The following is a 22,343-nucleotide window of genomic DNA, read 5'->3' on the forward strand; positions in this document are numbered from 1 at the left end:
GGTTTTTTACAAGGTCAGCACGAAGGTGAGACGCTGTGTTTAAAACAATGAGAATGATATTTCTAGTATTTTCATAATATTATAAGTTACACACGCGTATAATATAAGGTTGTTACAAGTTATAAGGTTATACAAGTTTTTTATAAGGTTTTACAAGTTATAAATACCTTATAAAACCTTAAAAGTACATTGTAAAACCTTTTAAAATACATTGTAAAACCTTACAGAACACTTGTAAATACCTTGTAAAAAACCTTTAAAATACCTTGTAAATTTTTCCCGCCAAAAATTTTCCCGCCAAAAAAATTTCGCAAAAAAAATTGCGGAATCACTTTTCCCGCAAAAAAATTTTTTTGGCGGGAAAATTTTTTGGCGGGAAAAATTTTTACGGGAAAATTTTACAAGGTTTTTTAAAGGTTTTTACAAGTGTTTTGGCGGGAAAATTGCGGGATCACTTTTCCCGCCAAAAAATATTTTGTATTTTGTGGACATAATTTTGTTTCAAATAAGGGTAAAATGGTCATTAAAAATTAAAAGAGGGCAAACTTAAAAATGGACTCTCAAAAGGGGCATTTTTGAAAAGGGGTATTGAAAAAGGGGCATTTTTAACAATTTCTCTTTAATTTATTCAATAACTATCCATAAATATATGACAATTGAATATATGCTAAAAGAATACGATTTTAAAAAAGAATATTAGAATATCTTGTTGGATAAGTAATTTTTAGAATATTATAGATGTTGTAAATTCCTATGATATAGAAGTACTCCCTCCGTTTTCGAATAGTTGCCGTTTTAGAGAAATTTTTTTGTTTTTAATTAGTTCTCGTTTTCAGTTTTCGATGCAAAATTTATTATTTTTTTATTTTTTATATTTATTTTTATTATGCAACTTGATTTACTATTGGTTAAATTATGTTTTGGTAGATAATTAATGATATTTTTATATTGAAAAACTAACAACATTAATAGTTTCTTAATTTGTGTGCATATAGTTAAAACGACAACTATTCGAAAACGGAGGGAGTATTAATTAGCTTTTCAATTTAGAATAGCGATTACTTAAAAAATTATTTAAAAAAAAAACAATTTTCCAAATTTCTTAATGATAAAAATCGGATTAATAATTTACTTATCTAACTTCCTAATTTTTAAAAAATCGAATTAATAATTGCAAACTTGAATATTGTTATATATTATATCTTTAGATTCATTTTAGTTATTCTGTCAGAAATTCTAATTACTAGGTTAATTGGGCTATTCACGATACAAGTCTAACATTGATTTATAATAAGATATAAGATATATTCACTAAATCGATGGAAAATAAATTAGAAATTTCTTTGTACTTATTACTTTTGTGGTATAAAATATGAAGACCGAGATTACTTTCCTTTTGTACTTTCAAAAAGAGAAAGGGTAAATGTATTTGACCTCGTTTTTAGGGAAACTGTTAGACATAAATATTTAATTATATAATAAAATTGAAATTATAGCCGTTTCCGAAAAAGTCTCTTTAAGATTTTTGGAAATGGTTATATTTTCATATTTATTACGATTTAACACGCCTAAGGCGGTGGACCTAAATCTTTAATATATAATAAATAAATTCAATAAAATAAAGACGTTTCGATATATTCAATAGGCGCGTGAATCCGGTGAGTGAGATCCACCGCACCTCTTTATAAGCAGAGTAGAGCTGTAGTGGACACAATCACATCACACCATCTCGACCTAAAAACACTTCTCTCTTCTTTCTTATCATTGTATTTCATTTCATAAAAATCTCGATGGGATTAGATTAGAGCATCTTGATATGGAAATCAGAAATAAGAGAGATCTAACTTAGTTTTCTTCTATTCTTTTATAATTTTTTCTTTGTTAAGTATGTTCTTAACTCGTTTTATAAACCTATCACTTCTTTCTTATCCCTGAATTTCATATAGATCTGCTTGGATAGAGAATCTAGACATGGAAATCAGAGATAAGAGAGAGCTGTATACGTTTTCTTCTATTTCTTATCTTTATCTACTGTTAGTTTATTCTTATAAGCATTTGAATATCTTTCTCTCCAAGAACTGCATGATTTCTGTACTTTTTTTTATTTTATTGTTGAAAATTGATTTGAGCCTCTAATATGAGATTAGTGTTTGCTTTTAAATGATAATAATATTATTGAAACTGAAAGTTCTATTTTAGCATCGAATTAATTTGAGATTAGGGTTTTCTATTCAGCTTTAGCAAAAAAAAAAGAAAGGGCTTGCGTGTCAAAGAAATAAACCCACCCATTTGGTTCGGCCCAAGCCTATATAAACATGCGAATGCACAATTATACCCTTGTGTGTCTCTTTCTGATCCGTCGAGTCGTCGCTTATGTTTTTTTTTCCTCAACCGTCGAGTCGTCGCTTAAACAGTTAAACCCTTAGTATTTCTCTTCCGGCTACGTTCACCATCTCAGAGGTAGGTTCCGGTTGAATTTTTTCTTGAAGATCTGATTGAAATTTGTCCGTTTTTAGTATTTATCTCGGTTTTTCTCTTGAAAATTGGTGAATGCTTATATCGCTTTAGTGGATTAGGGTTGCTTCTGCTTTCAATTTCTTCGAAATTTGAAGACGTTGAACCATTGCCTTATTTCGTCGTGTATTTTGGAACTATTAAACCACAATTTCGGCTTTCACGATTCTGTGGATGTAAGGATCTTGAATCTTGTAAAGATACGTTTAGTTTGCCTGATGAATTTGTCCATTTTTGGTATTTATTTTGGATTTTCTGTTAACAATCTAATCAACAATGTTTGTATTCGTCACTATGATCTGATTGAAATTAGGGTCTTCCTCCATGGGATCTACACAGAAGGAGAAACGTAAAGCTTTAATTTCAAGAAAATCTTCTCTGCTTGAAGATAGATTAAAAGCAGTTGCGGCTGGGGAGAATCAGTATGCTCACACCTTCTCGGTGGAAATGTCAATTCCAGATTTTATCAAAAGAGGATATTGTGTTGGCCCTGAAACCTCTCTAGCAGGGCGAATCATGAATAAGCGGAAATCTTCTTCCAAGCTCCTCTTCTATGATCTACATGGTCAGGGTTCCAAGGTCCAAATTATGGCTAATGCAAGTGAGTCAACGTTAAGCTTTGATGACTTTTCAAAGCTTCACTCTAGAGTCAAGCATGGAGACATCGTTGGAATCATTGGTATTCCAACGAAAACCAAAAAAGGAGAGTTGATGATTTTATCACGAGAGTTCAGTCTTCTATCATATTGTTTATACGCAAATACATCAGAATACGAAAACCAAAAAAGGAGAGTTGATGATTTTATCACGAGAGTTCAGTCTTCTATGTAAACAATATGATAACAATATTAAACCAGCTTGTAATTGAAAACAATATGATATATCTGATGTATTCTGATGTATTTGCGTATAGCTCCTGAGCTATATCTGAAGCAGCTTGTAATTGGTGGATTTGATCGAGTGTTTGAGATTGGAAAACAATTTAGAAATGAGGGTATTGACATGACCCATCATCCGGAGTTCACCAGCTGTGAGTTCTATATGGCATATGCAGACTACAGCAAATTGATGAGAATGACTGAGGATATGTTGAGTGGTTTGGTGAAGGAGATTACAGGTGATTGCAAAATCAAGTACCATGCTAATGGGTATGATAAGGAACCAATCGAGATCGACTTCACTCCTCCATACAGAAGGCTTGATATGATAGAAGAGTTGGAGAAAGCGGCTCAGCTTAAAATTCCAAAAGACTTGGCCAGCAAAGAAGCCAACACGTATCTGATTGATGCATGTGTAAAGCTTAATGTCAATTGCCCTTCTCCCCAGACAACATCTCGACTTTTAGCAAAGGTAAAAACTCTTCTGTCTCCTTCTTTTGTTAACAGTATAGTAGTGGTTTAAATCTTTCTTTTCTTTTGCAGCTTGTTGGAAAGTATGTGGAGGAGATGTGTGAATCCCACATTCATCATCAACCATCCGGTAATCATGAGTCCATTTGCTAAAAGTCATAGATATAGTGATGATCTGACTGAAAGATTCGAGCTCTACATAGTCAAACAAGAAGTAAGTAAAAACTGACATGTTACATGCCCTTTTTTATTCTTGTTTGATGGGACAGAGCTTTTTTTATGTATATGTTTATCTGTCCTAGCTCTGCAATGCCTACACCGAGTTGAACAATCCGGTGGTTCAGCGAGAGCGATTTGCTCATCAGCTCAGGGAGAGAGAATCTGGAGATGAAGAAGCAATGGTCTTGGATGAGTCTTTCTGTGTAGCTCTTGAACATGGATTGCCTCCTACAGGTGGTTGGGGTATGGGAATTGACCGACTCACCATGCTTTTGACGGATTCCCTGAATATCAGGGTCAGTGTTTTTCTCTCTCCCTCTCTCTAATGTCTTTCTCTATCTCATGGAGAGAGAATCTGGAGATGAAGAAGCAGTGGTCTTGAATTATTTGTTGCAGGATGTTATTAGCTTCCCAACAACTCAATCTGGATTCTGAAGATGTAATTCAACAATGTGGTTTTCTTTTGATACTTTGAACTATTCTTTAATTCTTGATTTTTTTGGCATATTTTGTTGACAATATGTTTTCTGTTGGGAAACTTACTTTTTGACTATTCTATTGATCTTTTTGAGTATTCTTATTTCTTCAATTTTTGGGCATATTTTGTTTTTGTGTAAAAAAAATCAAATAAGTCGAATGTGGTGGATAATTGATATGGAGAGAGAGAGTGAATGATGAAAGAAAAAAAAAAAAAAAAGAGAGAGAGAGAGTGAATAAAGGTGGAAGAGACAAGTGGAGAAAGAGAAGACACCTAGATGCAAAGGTGTCACACACATGAGGACCATCGATATTTCTCAACAAATTTAGATGACAAACATTATCACAACATTTATCAATCACAAGCTCTTTAATAATAAAGATTTGGTATAAACAGAATCTAAAGTTTAGATTCTTTCTATCCTTTGCATTTTACCGGTTCAATTGCATAATCCTGTTTCTCATGTAAATCAGACCGGATATAAAAGGCTAAACAAACCGGATATACAAATGGACTACTGTTGTTAAATTTTGGTTAATTAACCGGTTTCAATTGCATACCGAGATTTTATAAAAATCAGACCGGCTATATCATGACATTAGTGAAATGTATTCGATTACTGCCTTAAAGGCTTAAACCCTGGAGAAAAAAAACGTACTCGTTAATTCTCCGGGAACCGAATCTTCACCCGAAATATGGGTGGTGGTCCGAGAATTTTCCCTGGAGGACTCAATAAGTGGCAATGGAAACGTATGCACGAGAAGAAAGCTAGAGAGAAAGAGAACAAGCTCTTGGATCAAGAGAAACAGCTTTACGAAGCTCGAATCAGGACCGAGATCCGAGCTAAAATGTGGGGTAATTCCGATTCCGGCGAGAAAACGAAGAAATCGAGTCAGAGTCACGGACCAATGAGCCCGAAAGAACATATCAAAACCTTGGCTGATCGGTTTATGAAAGCTGGAGCAGAAGATTTGTGGAACGAGAACGATGGGCCGGTGAAGGAATCAGATGATGGATGGGGATTATCTCGTAGGGATAATGGACGGTCAGGTTCGAATTCGATTGATTCTTCTTCTAATTCGTCTATTGATGTGAGGAAGTTAGTTAGTGGTAGGAGAGGTTTTTCGAGTATGAGAAGAGGTAGATTTAAGAGAAATGAGAGTTCTTGTGATGAAGGAGATGACTTTGATGCTAAAAAGTTAGATACTTTGAGTCCTTTTTCTCCTAAATTTGCGGGTACCAAGGAGAAAGTGAAGAGCTCGAAGAGTGTTGTTGGAGTTATAAGGAACAAAGGTTTGTTTGGGAGAAGGAAGTTTAGGAAGAATGATAGTTCAACTGAAGAGGATTCAGAGGAAGAAGGCGAAGAGGGAAAGATGAACGGTTGGATGGATTTGAGGAAAACAGGAAGCAGTGCGGCGTTAGGAAACCACGATATCAAACTGACGAAAAGAGTGAATCGTAATGTCACGGACGAAGGGCTATATCCTCCGTTGGATATTAATACAGTCAGAGAAGATCTTAGTAAAAGAAAATCTGTGGATAATGTAATGGAGGAGAACCGAGAGCCTCATGACTCGATTTTCAGTGGAAAAAGGTATGTTAAGACGCACTGTGTTAAGGATTTTGATTTGTCAAGTTTGAATCTTGATGAGCTTTTTCCCCTTCTGTAAATGGTTGCAGATTTGATGAGTCTAGTATATCTCCTTTGACGCTAAAGGCGCTTTCTGTGTCTGGCATTGTTAAGATGACTAGAGTACAGGATGCCACTCTCTCTGAGTGCCTAGATGGTATGTATTCTTATAGTTCGTTTCTTGTCCCAGTTCTTCTCTGACTACTCTGCTTTGGTAGTTTGGTTTTAATTTCTTCTTTTTGCTCAAATGGTTAGCATTTGACAACATATTATCCTTTATGTAAAGCAGGTAAAGATGCATTAGTCAAAGCCAAAACCGGGACAGGAAAAAGCATGGCGTTTTTGGTATTTTACAATCCCTTATCCTGAGATCATGGGCCTTAGCTTTTGTTGTTTCTTTAGATAACGCTGTTAGATTGAAAAAACAGCTTCCTGCAATTGAAACAGTTCTGAAAGCTATGAACAGCGGTAATGGCGTTCACAAAGTTGCTCCGATATTTGCTCTTATCCTCTGCCCCACAAGAGAACTTGCAAGCCAGCGGTAATGGCATTTTCATGCTAAGAACAACCTTTTATGGATATTTAACGGATTAGACTTGGTATTGTGTTGTTGGTAGGTCGGTATACCGAGTGACAGAGAACAGTATATACATCGGCTTGGTAGAACCGGGATAGAAGGCAAAGGAGGTGAAAGATTGCTTTTGATTGCGCCATGGGAGAGATATTTTCTTGATGAGCTTAAAGATTTGCCTCTTGAGCCAATTCCAGTTCCAGATCTTGATTCAAGAGTTAAACTTCAGGTTTGTTTGAATTTACTATTATCATCCCCCTAAATGAATTTCATTGCCAAGTGACACTGAGGACAATTGTTTTGTAACCAGGTTGATCAGTCTATGGCTAAGATTGATACAAGTATTAAAGAAGCAGCGTACCATGCTTGGCTCGGTTATTACAACTCGGTTAGAGAAACCGGTAGAGACAAAACCACGTTGGCCGAGTTAGCTAACCGGTTTTGCCATTCTATCGGTTTAGAGAAACCTCCTGCTTTGTTTCGAAGAACGGCGGTTAAGATGGGTCTCAAAGGTATTTCTGGTATTCCAATCCAAAAATAAACCGACCCGGGTTGGTAATTAGATGTATCCTCGAGAAATGTATGAACACATTTATGGTCAACATCAAATTTAAATAATTTTGTTATTTAATTATCAATATACGATTTATTTATTTTTTTTATTTTTTTGTCAAACCACACATTAATCAAAAAATAACTCTATGATATAATTTACTTTTTAATTACAGAAATATTTATTTGTCTAAGTCATGTGTTTATTCATCATATATTTGACTATTTGAGGAAGTTTTTGTTTATTATTAATCGTGACAATTGAGATGCAACTAATTGACTATATGTAAGTGAGGGTAAAATACATATGATACATGATTTGCTCAATAATAACATCATTGATCTCAGTTCAAAGTTATAAACTAATAAATTACGAACAAAAATGAAGTTAATAATTTACTAACTAATTGCATATAGGAACAAAGATAATTAATCTGTACATATATCATCTTTTTGCATAACAAACACATGCATCTAGTTCAAGCTAAGCCTTGATGACCATCTAACTTTTTACCAAATCATGAACATCAACTTTCTTCACAACTCTAATTAACATGAAACTTAAGTCTTAAATTTACTTGAAAACATGTTAAATTTCTAACACCTCTAAGGAACCATAGAAGATCCTAAGAATAGTATCAGACTATATCCATCAACATTTTTTTATTAAGAATATGAAAAAGAAACTTAAATATTAAATTTATGTTACGTGAAAACATGTTGAACTTCTAACACCTCTGACGAACCATAGGAGAACCTAAGGATAGGATGCGAAATCCGGTTTGTTTTCATGGTTTTAAAATTTAACATTTAAGTTTCTTTGAAAAGAAAAATTAGTATATTTATAAAAGCCTTAGGTAAATTAAAAATGTTTACAACAATTATTTAGTGTGCGAAACCTCATTTTTAACACAGTTTTAAAAATATTTTTTTTTAATTAAAGATATTAAAGTAAAAGAAAATAGGTAAATTAAAAAAAAAAAACATAGTAGAATTAAGGAGGATGCTGTAAAATTAAGGAGCGAGGGAGTATCGTTCCAACTTACCCGGAAACCCGACCCAGAAGATAACCGGAATCATACCGGTGACGTAATTGATCAAGAAGACCTCTTGACCTTCATTATAATAAAATCAATTTCTTGAGGAGAAAGCAAGTCACGAAGTTTTCAATGGCTCCATGGGTTTCAGAGTGAAGGAACTTTTCCAAGGTTAACAAGAGAGTTCCAAATAATCAAATCTTTCTCAATCTTAATTGTCTCCATGCAAGTAACATCTTCAACTACACGACATACCCAAAATTTTGAAAGATTTCTCCTTTTTTTTTTTTTTTTTTTTAAAAACAATTGGCTCATGCATGCGTATCGTCGAATATATAGATCAGTTTATGGTGACATAGGCTGCATGATTTTTATTTTTAATCAATCGTACCTCAAATTTTGGGTTTAAATCTTAAATATGCAATTTTTTATAGGCTATTGATGAAATTGTTTTTTGTGTTATGGTTTTTATGTGTTGGATTGTGTTCATTTAGGAGTAATAGTTCTTTTTTTATTTGTTTTTTTGGAACAAATTAGGAGTATAGTAGTTAATGTTTGTTCATTATAGAAATTAAAATCCATAATAACAACAATAAAACTTATACAAACTTCCGAATGACAAAGTGGTATGTTGTATTTTGCTAGAAACATAAACTAGAATTTTTCAATAATAAGTTTTAGCATTAGGTATTCGCACAAGGCAACATTCCAAAAGCAGCAATTTAACTTGTTGTCTTTGTTCTTTCCGGTGAAACGAACATCTCCATAACAGAAACTAATAAACTCCTCCACAATATTTTTTTTTTGTTTAAAGTACATCCAATTTTTTGATCCATAATATCTTAAACAGTAGTTTTTTTCCAAAGTCTTCGATATTTTATATATTTATCGCTGTCAAATAATATAGACAGAAAATTTATCTTTTATTAATTTATCTAATTCATAATCTTACAAAAATACTACTATATGGTTACTATTTAGACATGAATTTTATTTGTCAAAACAGTAGAGTGATGTCATGTGTATACAGTAAACGTATATCACATATTCGTTGAGCTGTTCATTTTATTCTAAAACTGATCAAGAGTCGTTGTCGTTGACGCCTGACCATCGTCAGATATCCTTGACGTGTCTTGATCCAAAGGGCTTACAAATTCTAAGAAATCCACTTTGAAATATTTTAAATCTCGAATTTGTTTTACATTACATGCCATTTATACGTTTTTTTTTTCTTTCTAACAAACCGTGTAAATAATATAACATTTCCAAACGAGATCTATACAAACTCTTTTTTTTTTTTTTTTTGCAAAAATTGTAAATATTATTTAGGAATGAAAGTTGAGATTTAGAGAAGCTAGAACTATAAATTTCGCCTTGCTAAAAAAAAGAAACAAGGAGCATAAAGAAGAGAATTAAAGAGATTCAATAGGCGTGAATTAGTGCAGCCACAACTGCATAAGTCTTGAATAACTGCGTATATGACATTTTGCAGATTGAATTACGGACTAGCCTTTCGATCTTTCTGAAGACTGTCTATGGCAGTTTGACTTAGCTATACAAATTCTGATATCATTTTTTCTTACAAGGTTTCCCATTTTGCAGGGAAGGCAATGTTGGGAAAATTCGAGCTTAACGATCTAGAAATATCAAAACATATATTATAAACTCGCTCAACTTACAAAAAGGATTGATAAAAACGTTCGCAATCGTCTCAGCTCGATCCCCACTGGTGGCTTTGAGAAAGGTCTTCGGTTGTGGTTTGCCTCAAGAATGTAGCTCAAACAAGTGATCCCCCAAAACTCTATTGTAATTTCAACAAATTCGGCAAAACTGATGCATTCATTGTAACACGCTTTTTTGGGTTGAATATAATTGCACAATCTATTATTCGTTAATTCTAAAATTGCTTGCGGAATCAAATTTTCAAATATTTAGAGGTCTCAAACCATATTTAAATGTTCTACACTATTTTTAAATATTCCAAATTAAAATCTTTAAATTTTTTTTGTAGTTTATAAAATTATGAATTTCAAAAAACAAATTATATGAAATTAAATATAACTATTCAAATAGTTATAAGGATCAAAACTCATTTCATCATATAATATATTATATTTAACCCGCTACCTATTATAAATATTTTTAAAAATAATCAAATTAGAGTATTTATAATTTTTAACTTTTTGAACTATTATGTATTGATGATATTCTCTAAAAATATCAAGTAAAACTTATTTTAAATGATGCAAATTAAATATTTAATTTTTTTATTGTAGTATATAAAATTATACATTTCAAAAAAATAAATGTATGAAATCGAATATAAATATTCAAATTCTGACCCATTGCTCAGTCGGAATTTTTGTTGAATTTATTTTTGTCTAAAAGAAATATATTACTCAAGTCTGAATTTTTGACCCGTTTAATTGTTTCCTTTATAGATTGAACAATTTATTTGCGTTTTTAAAAATTCAAATCTTGGCATATGCAGAAAAAAAATTACTTTTTTTTTTATTATGTAGATGATATGATGATTTATTTGTTTCATATAAATATAATCATATAAAGATGAGAGGTGAAGTTTAATGATTAATAACAAATTAATATGGTAAGTTAGATATCAAATCTTATATGTTCATTTTGATTGGTCATTTAAAAAAAAAATAACAGATTTTCGTTTTATAATTTAATTAAATTAATTAAATGACATAAATTAGTATTTTACTTGTTTATCCTTAATAAATTGAATGAAATTTGTTCTAAAATAAGATTTTGTAATGGCATTCTTAAGTAATTTTTTACAAAAGGAAAGGTTAGTTAAGGGTATCTTATAAAGTGTACTCCCCAATTAATAGTATAGGATACTAATATTAAGAGATATTAACTATCAAGATATTAGATTTATATATACTCCCTCCGTTTCAAAATATAAGGTGTTTTGGAGAAACTTTTTTGTTTCAAAATATAAGTCGTTTTCAAGTTTCTATGCAAATTATATATTACTTTAATACTTTATGATTATTTTTATTATGCAGTCTCTTTTATGATTGGCTGAACTTTTTAAAATTAAATCTTCTTAATCGACGTGCTTTTACCTAAAACGCCTTATATTTTGAAACGGAGGGAGTATAAGCATATTCTTATTTATATCCATTATTTGTTCAAGTATTTTTGGAACTAATTCCATAACAACCTATATTTTATTTATTTTATTTTCTAAGTATAACCAATTATAATTAACACAAAGATATTTTGCTTGATCACAAAGTTTTTTAGAAAATGTATTACAACTAGCCCTAAGTGTTTACGTCCTATATATATATATATATACCCACTTCATTCTCAAGGGAAACCATCACTACTACGTATACTAAAAACGACCAAAAGTTTATAAACTCCATACATTCGAAGGGCTTATTTAAGCATTAGAAATATCAAAAGGCGGAGGCGACGAAATCAAAGAAAAGGCAGAAGAAGGAAGGCGTGAATCTCAGAAAATCGAAAAGAGAAATGCAGGAAAGAGGAGAGATTGAGATTAAGCGAAAGAACTTACGAATACGAACTTCAAGATTTTGGTTCTTCTTGCACTACAAGAAAACCTGCGTTTTGCAACTAACTTTTGCGACTAAATATTTAGTCGCAAATCTCTGCGACTATTTACCGACGTTATTGCGACTATTTACTGACGAAAAACAATATGGACGTATATTAGTCGCAAATCAGCGACTAAACAAAACAGTCGGTAATTAGTCGTCCATTAGCGACATATTTGCGACCGATGACAGACTAAAATGTTTTGGTCACAATTCAGTCGCAAACGTGCGACTGATGTGCGACTAGTTATTTGGTCAGAAGTGGTAGTCGCAATTTAGTCTCAAAAGAGCGACGATGTAACGACCACTTATTATAGTTACGCTTTAGTCTCAAAAGAGCGACGATGTAACGACCGTTTTGCGACAAATGTATATTGAAACGCTTATTCTCTCCACCAATTTTCTCTTAGTCGCTAAATAGTCGGTATTTTGCGACTAGCACCTGAAGATTTTGCGACTGTTTTGCGACTAGCACCTGAGATTGCGACCTATTTGCGACTATTTACCAACTCTCGATTTTTGTTTTCTCAATTTTCACGTTTTAAATTTGCTTACATATAAAGTTAAACATTTCTACACTTATTTGATATTACTCATTAAGAAAATTTTAACCAAAGTCATAAATACTGATGTTTAGAAACAAAACATCATCAAAAACAAACAAATCTCTTTATGATATTACATTACTCATATGAGTAATGTTTAGGGATTTAGTAAAAACTCTAAATTACTTGAGTTTTGCAAAGTTTTGTAACCTTAAACTAATATATGTCCTCTATAACCCTAATATGAGTGTTATAGAGTGATATATGTCACCATTTTGGATCGAAATGTGTAGATTTCTAAATTTTGCCTTGTGACTAATAGATCACAGTCACACAAACGTCGCAAATTTGCCACCATTTTGGAACGATTTCCCATTGTGCGACTATTTTGCGACCATTGTTGCAACTATATACCGACTACCATTGCGACTATTTTGGTACTGAATATGAAATTACTTGAGTTTTGCAAAGTTTTGTAACCTTAAACTAATATATGTCCTCTATAACCCTAATATGAGTGTTATAGAGTGCCATATATAACCATTTTGGATTGAAATGTGTATACCTCTCCTTTTGCGTTGTGACTATAGATTATAGTCACAATCTAGTTGCAAATTTGCCACTATTTTGGAACTGTTTACCATTTAGCGACTATATTGTGACAATTTGTGCAACTATTTGCCGACCATAATTGCGACTATTTAGGTACTAAATGTGAAATTTCTAAGATTTTCGCTAAGTGTTCGGGCGGTTTAGATTCCCCCCAATTTTTTTACTTTGGTACCATTTTGCGACTAAAACGATCCCTCATGTTAGGACTTATGAACATGTTTAAATCATCAACACTAAATTTGTTATTCTAAATTATTAAAAATTAATATCAAACTGTATGACAAAAAAATTCAAGTATAAGTTTTTGTAAATTCTAAACTTTAAAACCTAAACACTTATACTAAACTCTAAAACCAACACTTATTACAAATTTCGAATTTATTTTTCCCAAATCTTTAATTATGAATTCCAAACACTAAATTATGAATTCTAACACTTATAATATCAAATCTTTAAACTTAAATCCCAAACACTAAATTATGAATTCTAATACTTAACTATATAATCAATCATTAAAAAAAAAAAACTATAAAACTAAAATATAACTATTTTTGCAAATGAAGTTGATTACATGTGTTATATGTAATAAAATAGTTTTAGAATATCTAATTTATTTTCATGAATTTACAACATATTGCAAAACTAATCTGTTAATTAAATGTGAAAAATTAACAAAACAATGCTAAACGTTAAAAATGCAAATAGAAAAAACTGTCATTGGTTAACTCATTTAGACAAGGATCACACAGTTTTTAATATAGACCATTGATTAGAGTGAATCCAAGGGATACAAATTTCAACTTCTCTTTATTATCTCATTGGCTAAGTCAATAAAGTAGGGATCACAACGTTTCCGATATGAACCGTTGATGAAAATGAATCTAACGGACAAAAATTAACCCTTTTTTTAAGCTCATCTTTTCACTTCTTCCCTCTTTCTCCTCTTCTTAGTCGTCTCTTTCGTCGTCTTTTTTTTCTTCTTCAATCGATTATCCAACTATACCATATTCTAATTCTACCATGCAATTGAATCGATTATCAAATTAGTTTCGATTTGGGGATCTCAGCTTCAACCCACGACATCTCGGCTATATGGGAGAATCTCGATTTTGAAATCCGAGACCTGTTTATTAGTACGGAGCTATTTTCAATTTGTATTCATTGGTTGAATTCACATATATAATTAGTTTCCTTTTGTTTTTTATCGATCTAATGTATTCTCTTGCTGGGCTTCTCTATTGTAGAATCGAATTGGAGGAGGAAGAAGGCGAGGTGATCTAGTTGGCTCGGAGGAAAAAGAGTTCTCGGCACTTCCGAGTTCCGGCGTTCACAAAAAAGCTCCTCAAAGCCGGAGATGGCTGGGAAACTCCTGAACATGATGGGAATACGAATGATTTTGCAGCTTAAGATGGGGAAGAAGACGACAACGCTTTGTGATTTTGAGAATGTATTTTTATTTTTTAATTATTGTATTTTTTGTAATATAGATTTTTTATCATTGTTTCATATACTAGATAATAATAAATTTGATATTTTTATTTTTAATATATCAATTTATCCCAAAAAAAGCATTAATCATTATTTAATATAATCAAAATAATTAATAAAAGTAAAATGTTATAGAAAATATAAATAACTAGAATAAATTACAGAATTATTATTATATATATATACAATTATTATTAATATATGTTTTTCCTGTAGTGAAACGGTCGCAAACGAATCGCAAATTGGGCCCAAATATGTAAGGTTATTACAGTTGCAAATGAGTCGCTAACGTCCGTTCGTTGCTCTTTCGTCGTAAATTTGCAACGATATTCGCCTGTCACAGATCAGTCGTTAATCTGCGACGATATATTTATAGTCGCTAAATAGTCGCAAATTAGCGACTATAATGAGACAAAGAAATTTTGCGACCGTTTTTTTGCGACTAATAGAAATAGTCGTTATTCAGTTGCAAAACCCTCTTTTGCGACCGTTTAGCGACCATTTTCACAGTCGCAAATGAAGTGTTTTCTTGTAGTGTTGGTTCTTCTTCTTCTTCTTTCTCGTCTCTCAGTTTAGGAACAAGAACCGCCTAATTGATTTTATTAAATCATCCAACAAAATAAACAACCTAAAGAAAAGGTTTAAGTGGATCCCACAAATTAAACATCCTATTAGAGCACCCCCAATGGTTAATTTTTGGGGTTCTCTCAATCAGTTCTCTTCAAAAACAATTTCAAAAATAAATCAAAATGAAGATATAAGGAGAGAGCCAGCTCTCACAAGAGAGCTTTTGAGAGTTAAGAGAACCGACGACGTGGCAGCTTCTCATTGGTCGAATTTTAGACAAAAGAAGAAAAAAAAACGCAAAAAAGAAAACACAAACTGTCGCGTGAAAAAAAAACAAAAGCTATTCTCTCTTTCTTTCTTTGCCGGCGATGGCGATGGCGATTTGGTGAAGTTTTTCTCCGTCCCATTGTCCCTCTCTCGATTCTCGCTATCTTAGCGCTAATCGTACGTCCTCGCCCCATTAAGATCCCTATCAAGTCCCGTCACGTCTTCATCACCGGTGGATCTAGCGGCATCGGTCTTGCTCTCGCCCACCGGGCCGCCGCCGAGGGTGCTCGTGTCTCAATCCTCGCCCGATCCGCCGGAAAGCTAGAGGAAGCTAAAAAAGAGATCCAGCTCGCCTCTGGTGTCGAAGTCGCCACATTCTCCGCCGACGTTCGCGATTAGAAAATCAAATGACTAAATCGGAGGATAAATAAGTAGGAACAAGATCTGGATCTTGATGAATAATGGAGAAGACTGGATCTTGCGACTTCGATATTGCCGGAGACGATAGAGAGGATTACAATTGCCGGGAACTGTTATAATGATATGACGTGACAGAGAACAAAGACATTTTGTTTGACTTTAGAGGATAAATATGAGCAATCTTCAGCCAGGATATTATAGTCTTCTTACGTGGACCTTATGGCATAGGAGAAAAGATTATAACGAACATGGCAGTTTGTATAAGTTTTGTCACTGTTCATGGCACTGACCCTAATTTTCTCTTCTTCTTATACTGTATTTCGTCACTTAGTAGAAATTTGTGAACTTGGAACGATGAAGAAAAAGATCATGGTCATATGCCACAATAACATATCACAGTTTTACCTAGAGAAAGCAGGCCCGGCCTTGGACCAATTTCTATGATACATTTGTATTGGGCCTCATATTTTCGAGGCCCAATTATGTGAAATTTTTTTTTTTTTTTTTTTTGAAAAACCTCAAAATGAATTAAATAGGCCTCAAAATGATTACTATAGGCCTCCAAATAAACATAGAAGCCCCATCCTTAATATAAAAGCCTCATAATTAGGAAAAAAGTTCAATAACTAGAAAACAATGTCCAAAATTTTTTAAAAACTGTTAAATAAAAATTATAAATACTCCATAATTAGCAAAAAAAAAAAAATTAGCAGTTTTTACTTTTAAAAAGACCCCAAATTTTTTTTTTGTATTTGGCCCCAGATTTTACCGGATCGGCCCTGAGAGAAAGTCCAATAAATTAAAATTCTGTCATATTATAATTTTCATATAAGGTCATCGATCTATGTCTAGTTACTTAGATCAAAAATACTTAACGTGAAAACCACAATAATTACTTAAACACAACAATTATATTATACGTTTGAACTTTCTAAATTCTAATAGTCAAAGGAGAGGTTAGTTTCGTCAATAGAGGTTACCAATATTTAATGTACTTAAGAGAAATTTCGTTCGTTTCCTCCTCTTACAAGTTCATGTCACGATCCCGTAATTAATATAAATTCTAAGCTTAACTCATCGACATCAACACAAGATTAGTCAAGAAAAAAAAACTCTTACGAATAGAAAACAAAATGAAAAATTGGAGCCAAAGATTATCGCTTCTAATCGTCATGATCTTCATTTTCTCCGGGCTCCATTTCTCTTCGGCCAGCCGCAAGTTCCCTAGTATGACCACGACGGAGGAGTTCCAGCGATTAAGTTTTGACGGCAAGAGAATGTTATCGGAAGTGACCGCCGGCGAGAAGTATGATCGGATCTACGGAGCTTCCGCCAGATTAGTCCCCAAAGGTCCTAACCCGCTTCACAACAAATGATATATTTCTATATTATTATAGTTCAAATTTTGTCGCCAATAATTATACTATAGTATTAAATTTGTCTAGGGTTTTATTTAGAATCTTTTCACCTTGTGTCAACAAATTCTCTTATTTCTGGTTCTTTAATTTCTTGTATTTTGTAGATATAAATGTATGATAGATATACGTACAGATACTTCTATAACTTTTGTTCATATTTACATTTATTTGTACGATGTTGAAAATATGTATCAAATGATTCTCTTGTAGTATTGATTTGAACGAGAGCTGAGATTAGAAAATAAGAAAAAGTACCATTTTTTTTGTTGGTAATTTTAAATAAGAGGGTGATTATTATATACTTTGATTATAGCTTATTATATAAATCTGGCATGTTACTAGTTTGACAGAATTATTAATATATTCAATTCAGATCATTTACGACATTTCTGCAGTTTCCGTTCCTAAGATAGTAACATGACATGATCAAAGTTTTTTCGTTGTTACGAGTCTATGGAATCTTTTTCTTTTTTGTTAAAGGTTTCTATGGAATCTTCTCAAATAAGACTAGACTATTAAATTTCGAATTTCTTTCCGATAAATCGATCGGTCAACAATCAACATGTATATATGAACACATTAAGCTAACGAATAAATTAGTCATCCATTCAACAAACGATAGAATTATAGAATATAAGTCAACATCTATATACTTTGTAAAATAAATAAGTTTATTTTTACAATGCTAAAATGATAATAATGATCTTTGACAAAAAAAATGATAATAATGAGTTTTATGAGTAGTCAACAAAGGCACGGCACGGCAATGGCGTTGACCCTCTTTAATTTTATGTTCTCGACTTCTCGACTTAGAAAAATAATTAATGTAAATTAAACACATCTCTACAATAAAACTGATTAAAACCAAAATTTACATACTTAATATCTTTATTCATCAATTAAAACTAAAGTGCAAAAGAGTCAAAATTTAAACAAAAATCAACGCAATATCAAAGATTCAAAGATGAAGACAACCAATTTTCTGTTTTTCTTTAAAAAGCATAGTTTTGTTTTTTTTTTTTGGTTTTGTTTTCAAGCATAGTTTTGTTAATTGAAAAGATCATTTACATAGATAATCAACAAAAAAAAAATAAACACTGATTTTTAACAAAAGAAAAAGCAAATACATAAACAGTAATGGAACAAATATAAATGTTTAATTAGCCGGCAAAAACTTGTCAATTTGACTTCATTTTTCAATAATAAAACTTATTTCAATTTAGTGGCTAAATGTTTTGGCCACTTTCTTTCCAAATTCCAACTCAATAGCCAACCAAAGTTTACGACCTTGACATTCCAATAACAAAGATTCGGGGTTAATATCATTAATATACATTCTTTAGGGATTAACATGCAAATCTTTCAGATATTATTGTCACGTGTCACGTAAATAAACTCCACGTCAACGATATTTTATCGCTTCTTCTGTCTTTCTCAGACACACAGAGTGACAAAACCTAGTCACCGGCAAACAAAAAAAAACTCTGTTTCCAGACCGAATTTTCTCATCGGAAAATGTTACGTCAGCTTCCACCAACTATTACGGCGGACGCCACGCCGGATTGGCTTCCCGTCGGTTGGATTGTTCACTCTACAGTTCTAAAACGCGGTCGTCAAACTAAGGTTAACTACTTTAAACTCTCTAAATGTTGAGCCTTTTCGTGTGTTCTCTGTTCTTTCTTCTTCCAATTCACATTGATTCTTAGCTTTTTTGATGTGAAAGTTTTGTTTTTTCTAGTGTTTTGATCACAATGCAGACATGAGTCTTTAAACACACAAATTTGCGTAAATCGACCATTAATTGAGGAAAAATCCGACCTTTGATTGAAAAAGTGTATGAAAATTTCGTCATCAAAATGAGAAAATTTTGAGCTCTCATTGTTGATTGAATTGGTTTGGATGCATGTTGATGAAAATTTACACATTGATTTTGTAGACATACACGCAATTGAGAACAGGGAAAAAGTTATCTACAAAGGATCAAGTTCTTGAGTACATTAAAATGGAGAAAATTCGAGAAAAACGAGAAGCAGGAATCCAGAGGAATAAAGCAAGTGTATTATCATGTTCTTCTTGAGTAGACTTTTGCAAGTTCTTTGGTCTGTATATATAATCTATCTTTCTCTTGCTGCAGTTAAAAGCCTTACAAGATAGAGAGACCGCAAGCGAAAGGCCTTCGTGCCTTCCGGATGAAAGGAAAGCAGAGTTGGGGATTGGTTCTGTTAGTGGACACCCTTACAAGGTATAACAGACTAATCATTTGTGCATTAGTTTGTTATTGAGAGTGAAAGATTTGTTTTTGTTTTTTGGTAGATGAATGTGAACACATCAAATGATTTTAAAACCAATCCACAGGAGACAGTGGTATTAGATGAGAACACTATGGAATCTGAAGATTCATCGGGTGAAGAATACGGAACCGGGTGTAATGAAATTGTAAGATGCATGGTTTTATTTGAAAATTTAGAATCTTGAAAAGTTGTTGTAGTATAGCTGATAGATACATTTTTTTTCTTTTCGTTTTTATGGTTTACAAGACGTATGCAATTGAGGAGGATGAAGAAGATTTTTCAGAGAGGGAATATGTCGAAAATGTGGAGAATTTATCTAACATAACCTCTACTCCTGTAAGTGAATTGTTCTTAGTTTTATTATGTTTCTTCTTGAACATGTATTGATGGGAGTTTTATGTTTTGTTTATCGTAGCTACGGTCACAGCCAGAAAGAATGCAGAAATTGGAGTCTCGAGCAAAAACGCAATGTGTGTTTGAAGGTATGTGGAGAAAAGGAATCAAAGAGTAATAATACAGAGATATTTGTTTGTTAGTGAAGAAGACACATAGTTTTTGTCTGTGCAGATGAGGATATGAGTAGTGACAGTGACAACAAACTTATTCCAGAAGCTGAGACCTCGAAAGACGAAAATGCTTGGGGAGAGGCTTGTGTTGTATCTAACCTAGTTGAGTCTTTTGAAGAGAAAAGCTCGCATGGTGTTGTGGTTGAATGTGATGATAAGGCGAGGGAGATCCCGGGTTTGACTGGATCACTTACTGTTGAAATCAACCTGGACTGTGAACCTGCAAGTGATAGTTTGGTAGAGAAGAATTGGAATAAAAGTGGGAGCGAAGGAATAGGAAAAAGATACATTGAGATCATTGACCTAGAGAGTGACGTGATTCACATAAGTGGCTCATCAAAAGTTGTTGAAGTGACTCGGGAATCTGGCGATACAAGTAAAGAGCCTCTGAAAGCTCATTCTGCGCAGGAAGAACCTGATAACGAGTGGGGAAAATCGGTCTTCTTTCCATACAGAGAAGCCCCTTCACATTCTGTTCTTGTCTTTGAAAATTCTAATGCTAGATCATCAGTGGAAGATCTTAGCAACACCATTGAGCTGGGTTTAAACCCTCAAGAAAAGAACATCAGTGGCTCCAAAAAGCGGAAGAAAAATACGGAAACATGTTCATCTACGAACACCAAGAAGAAAGGCATTGAAGCACCAACAAAAAAACTTCAGAAAGGCAAGACACCACCAAGCAAACCGCATGGCAAGACGGGAAGTTCAAGTGTAATGATGGACAAAAACCCTAATGATTGGCTTAAACAGTGCCCAAACTTCCCATTTGAGCCACTCACAAGATCATTTCAAGTAGAGGATGACTCGGTAATCCGCATGTATTTGGAGCAACACTTTGCGGCTCCAGGAAGTGATGATAGTAGTCTACCTTTACCCGATTTCGGATTGCCAACCTTCTCCAACATCAAAATCTCACTGAATGAAGAACCTGCATCCAAGAAAAAGAAGTCTCCTGATCCTCCATGTGTACAAGTTGCAAGTTCAAGCTTACCTAGTTGCAGTTCCATGGGTACTAGTATGCTACAAACAGTTGCAGGACACTAAAGAGACACTGAGACTTGCAAGTTTAAGATGAAATTGGGATTTGTTGGGATGAAAATTCTAGAAATTTCTAATTTCATCTGCTAAATGTTGCGAGTCTCACCTAATGGCTTTTTCCGAGCTTTGTTTTAAGAAGTCCCTTGTTTTAAGATCTATGTGAAAGGGAGTTTTTTTTTTCCGTTATAAACTTATAACCAACATCCTTCTAGAACAAATTACAAATAAAAAATACTATATTTCTTATGTTCAGAAAATAACACAAAAAGTTTTCGATAAAGTTAAAAAAAATTAAAAATGGATTTACCAAAAATTAATGTAAATTTGAGAAAAACAAATTATACTTGAGTCATATTTTACTAAAATTTTTTATATATGATTTGTAAGAAAATTTTGAGAATATCTATATATTTTTGATAAGTTTATACAGTTATTAATTTATGATATTGTTGGAACCATATATCTACGTAGGATTTTTAAAAAATATTATTAACTTATTATTTTATCGAATTATATTAAACATTACATTGATCCGACATAGAAACTGAAAAAATTTATTAATTTATAGTGGTTATTAATTTATCGACTATTAATTTAGAGAGGTTTTATACCGGAGAATTTCAGAATCTTTGAAATTGTCCTAAAAGCATTGAAATCATGACCAATATTTGGTAAAACCACTAGAAAGCTATAGGTAAAACGAGCGAAAAAATGATGTTATCATTTGGTAATGATTTCTCTCTTGAGTGGTATCAACTCATTGCTTTGCTCATCGGTCACAACTATGATCAGCTGCACTTATTTATTCTCCGGTATGTATTTCAAGCAACACTCTACCATATATGGTGAGAATAAAACAGAAAACGACATAGAGAACCCTACTCTATCTGATCGACTTATGAAACTTATTGAATTAAAATGTAATATGTTGATTTATAGTGATTATTAATTTTTTCATTAATCAAATGATATGGGCAATACATGTATACGCAAAACTTGGTTACACTTTATTTAAGTTGAAAAAAAACCATGAGGAAGAATCTAGAAGAGACATAGTCGAACGGAAGGAGAGAACATGAGGGGGGCAAGATCAATATCACAAAGCTGGGGATTGTTTTCTTTATGTAGAAGATTCTTCATTTTTTTATATGTATATGCTCCTATTTGCTAACAATCAATTTAAAAAAT

General features: G+C 32.7%; 5 protein-coding genes and 1 long non-coding RNA gene across 8 annotated transcripts; all 6 read left to right on the forward strand.

The window, feature by feature from the left end:
• The first annotated feature begins 1,701 nt into the window (after nt 1-1,701).
• On the forward strand, nt 1,702-4,658 carry LOC110230665 (lysine--tRNA ligase-like). The gene is given in 6 exon segments (XM_021034161.1): nt 1,702-2,460; nt 2,577-3,864; nt 3,936-3,958; nt 3,960-4,077; nt 4,166-4,378; nt 4,479-4,658. Coding segments are annotated over 5 exon segments (846 nt in total). The 5' UTR covers nt 1,702-2,460; nt 2,577-3,411; the 3' UTR covers nt 4,518-4,658.
• On the forward strand, nt 2,839-3,345 carry LOC110230850 (lysine--tRNA ligase, cytoplasmic-like). The gene has a single exon (XM_021035035.1). The coding sequence runs from the start codon at nt 2,839-2,841 to the stop codon at nt 3,343-3,345; it is 507 nt and encodes a 168-aa protein (XP_020890694.1).
• A 508-nt stretch (nt 4,659-5,166) lies between the features above and the next one.
• LOC110230851 (probable DEAD-box ATP-dependent RNA helicase 48) lies at nt 5,167-7,421 on the forward strand. Its single transcript, XM_021035036.1, has 6 exons — nt 5,167-6,154; nt 6,241-6,347; nt 6,480-6,535; nt 6,619-6,732; nt 6,808-6,990; nt 7,072-7,421. The coding sequence occupies exons 1-6, from the start codon at nt 5,256-5,258 to the stop codon at nt 7,300-7,302; spliced, it is 1,590 nt and encodes a 529-aa protein (XP_020890695.1). The 5' UTR covers nt 5,167-5,255; the 3' UTR covers nt 7,303-7,421.
• A 6,601-nt stretch (nt 7,422-14,022) lies between these two features.
• Nucleotides 14,023-14,392, forward strand: LOC110230670. Its single transcript, XR_002333792.1, has 2 exons — nt 14,023-14,233; nt 14,345-14,392. It is a non-coding gene; the product is annotated as an uncharacterized LOC110230670 (long non-coding RNA).
• Nucleotides 14,393-16,823: 2,431 nt separating this feature from the next.
• On the forward strand, nt 16,824-17,519 carry LOC110230667 (CLAVATA3/ESR (CLE)-related protein 14). The gene has a single exon (XM_021034165.1). The coding sequence runs from the start codon at nt 16,976-16,978 to the stop codon at nt 17,216-17,218; it is 243 nt and encodes an 80-aa protein (XP_020889824.1). The 5' UTR covers nt 16,824-16,975; the 3' UTR covers nt 17,219-17,519.
• A 1,123-nt stretch (nt 17,520-18,642) lies between these two features.
• Nucleotides 18,643-21,337, forward strand: LOC110230662. 3 transcript variants are annotated; one of them, XM_021034155.1, is made up of 7 exons: nt 18,643-18,883; nt 19,197-19,316; nt 19,395-19,502; nt 19,616-19,696; nt 19,798-19,887; nt 19,967-20,033; nt 20,119-21,337. In XM_021034155.1, the coding sequence occupies exons 1-7, from the start codon at nt 18,776-18,778 to the stop codon at nt 21,159-21,161; spliced, it is 1,617 nt and encodes a 538-aa protein (XP_020889814.1). In that variant the 5' UTR covers nt 18,643-18,775; the 3' UTR covers nt 21,162-21,337. The 3 variants fall into 3 exon arrangements, with proteins under 3 accessions (XP_020889814.1, XP_020889812.1, XP_020889813.1); XM_021034153.1 differs by having other exon boundaries at nt 18,649-18,883; nt 19,574-19,696; XM_021034154.1 differs by having other exon boundaries at nt 18,685-18,883; nt 19,197-19,310; nt 19,574-19,696.
• Nucleotides 21,338-22,343: the final 1,006 nt, after the last annotated feature.

Source organism: Arabidopsis lyrata (genome assembly GCF_000004255.2).
Source record: "Arabidopsis lyrata subsp. lyrata unplaced genomic scaffold ARALYscaffold_2, whole genome shotgun sequence".
Classification (NCBI taxonomy): Eukaryota; Viridiplantae; Streptophyta; class Magnoliopsida; order Brassicales; family Brassicaceae; genus Arabidopsis; species Arabidopsis lyrata.

What these genes read in the sequence shown, in the direction of transcription:
- LOC110230850 (XM_021035035.1), top strand. Translation starts at nt 2,839, where the DNA reads ATGGGATCTACACAGAAGGAGAAACGTAAAGCTTTAATTTCAAGAAAA.
- LOC110230851 (XM_021035036.1), top strand. Translation starts at nt 5,256, where the DNA reads ATGGGTGGTGGTCCGAGAATTTTCCCTGGAGGACTCAATAAGTGGCAA. An exon ending in TCTCTCTGAGTGCCTAGATG is followed by an intron (nt 6,348 to 6,479) that starts GTATGTATTCTT and finishes TATGTAAAGCAG; the next exon opens with GTAAAGATGCATTAGTCAAA. An exon ending in ATTCAAGAGTTAAACTTCAG is followed by an intron (nt 6,991 to 7,071) that starts GTTTGTTTGAAT and finishes TTTTGTAACCAG; the next exon opens with GTTGATCAGTCTATGGCTAA.
- LOC110230667 (XM_021034165.1), top strand. Translation starts at nt 16,976, where the DNA reads ATGAAAAATTGGAGCCAAAGATTATCGCTTCTAATCGTCATGATCTTC.
- LOC110230662 (XM_021034153.1), top strand. Translation starts at nt 18,776, where the DNA reads ATGTTACGTCAGCTTCCACCAACTATTACGGCGGACGCCACGCCGGAT. An exon ending in TCCAGAGGAATAAAGCAAGT is followed by an intron (nt 19,317 to 19,394) that starts GTATTATCATGT and finishes CTCTTGCTGCAG; the next exon opens with TTAAAAGCCTTACAAGATAG. An exon ending in CTAACATAACCTCTACTCCT is followed by an intron (nt 19,888 to 19,966) that starts GTAAGTGAATTG and finishes TGTTTATCGTAG; the next exon opens with CTACGGTCACAGCCAGAAAG.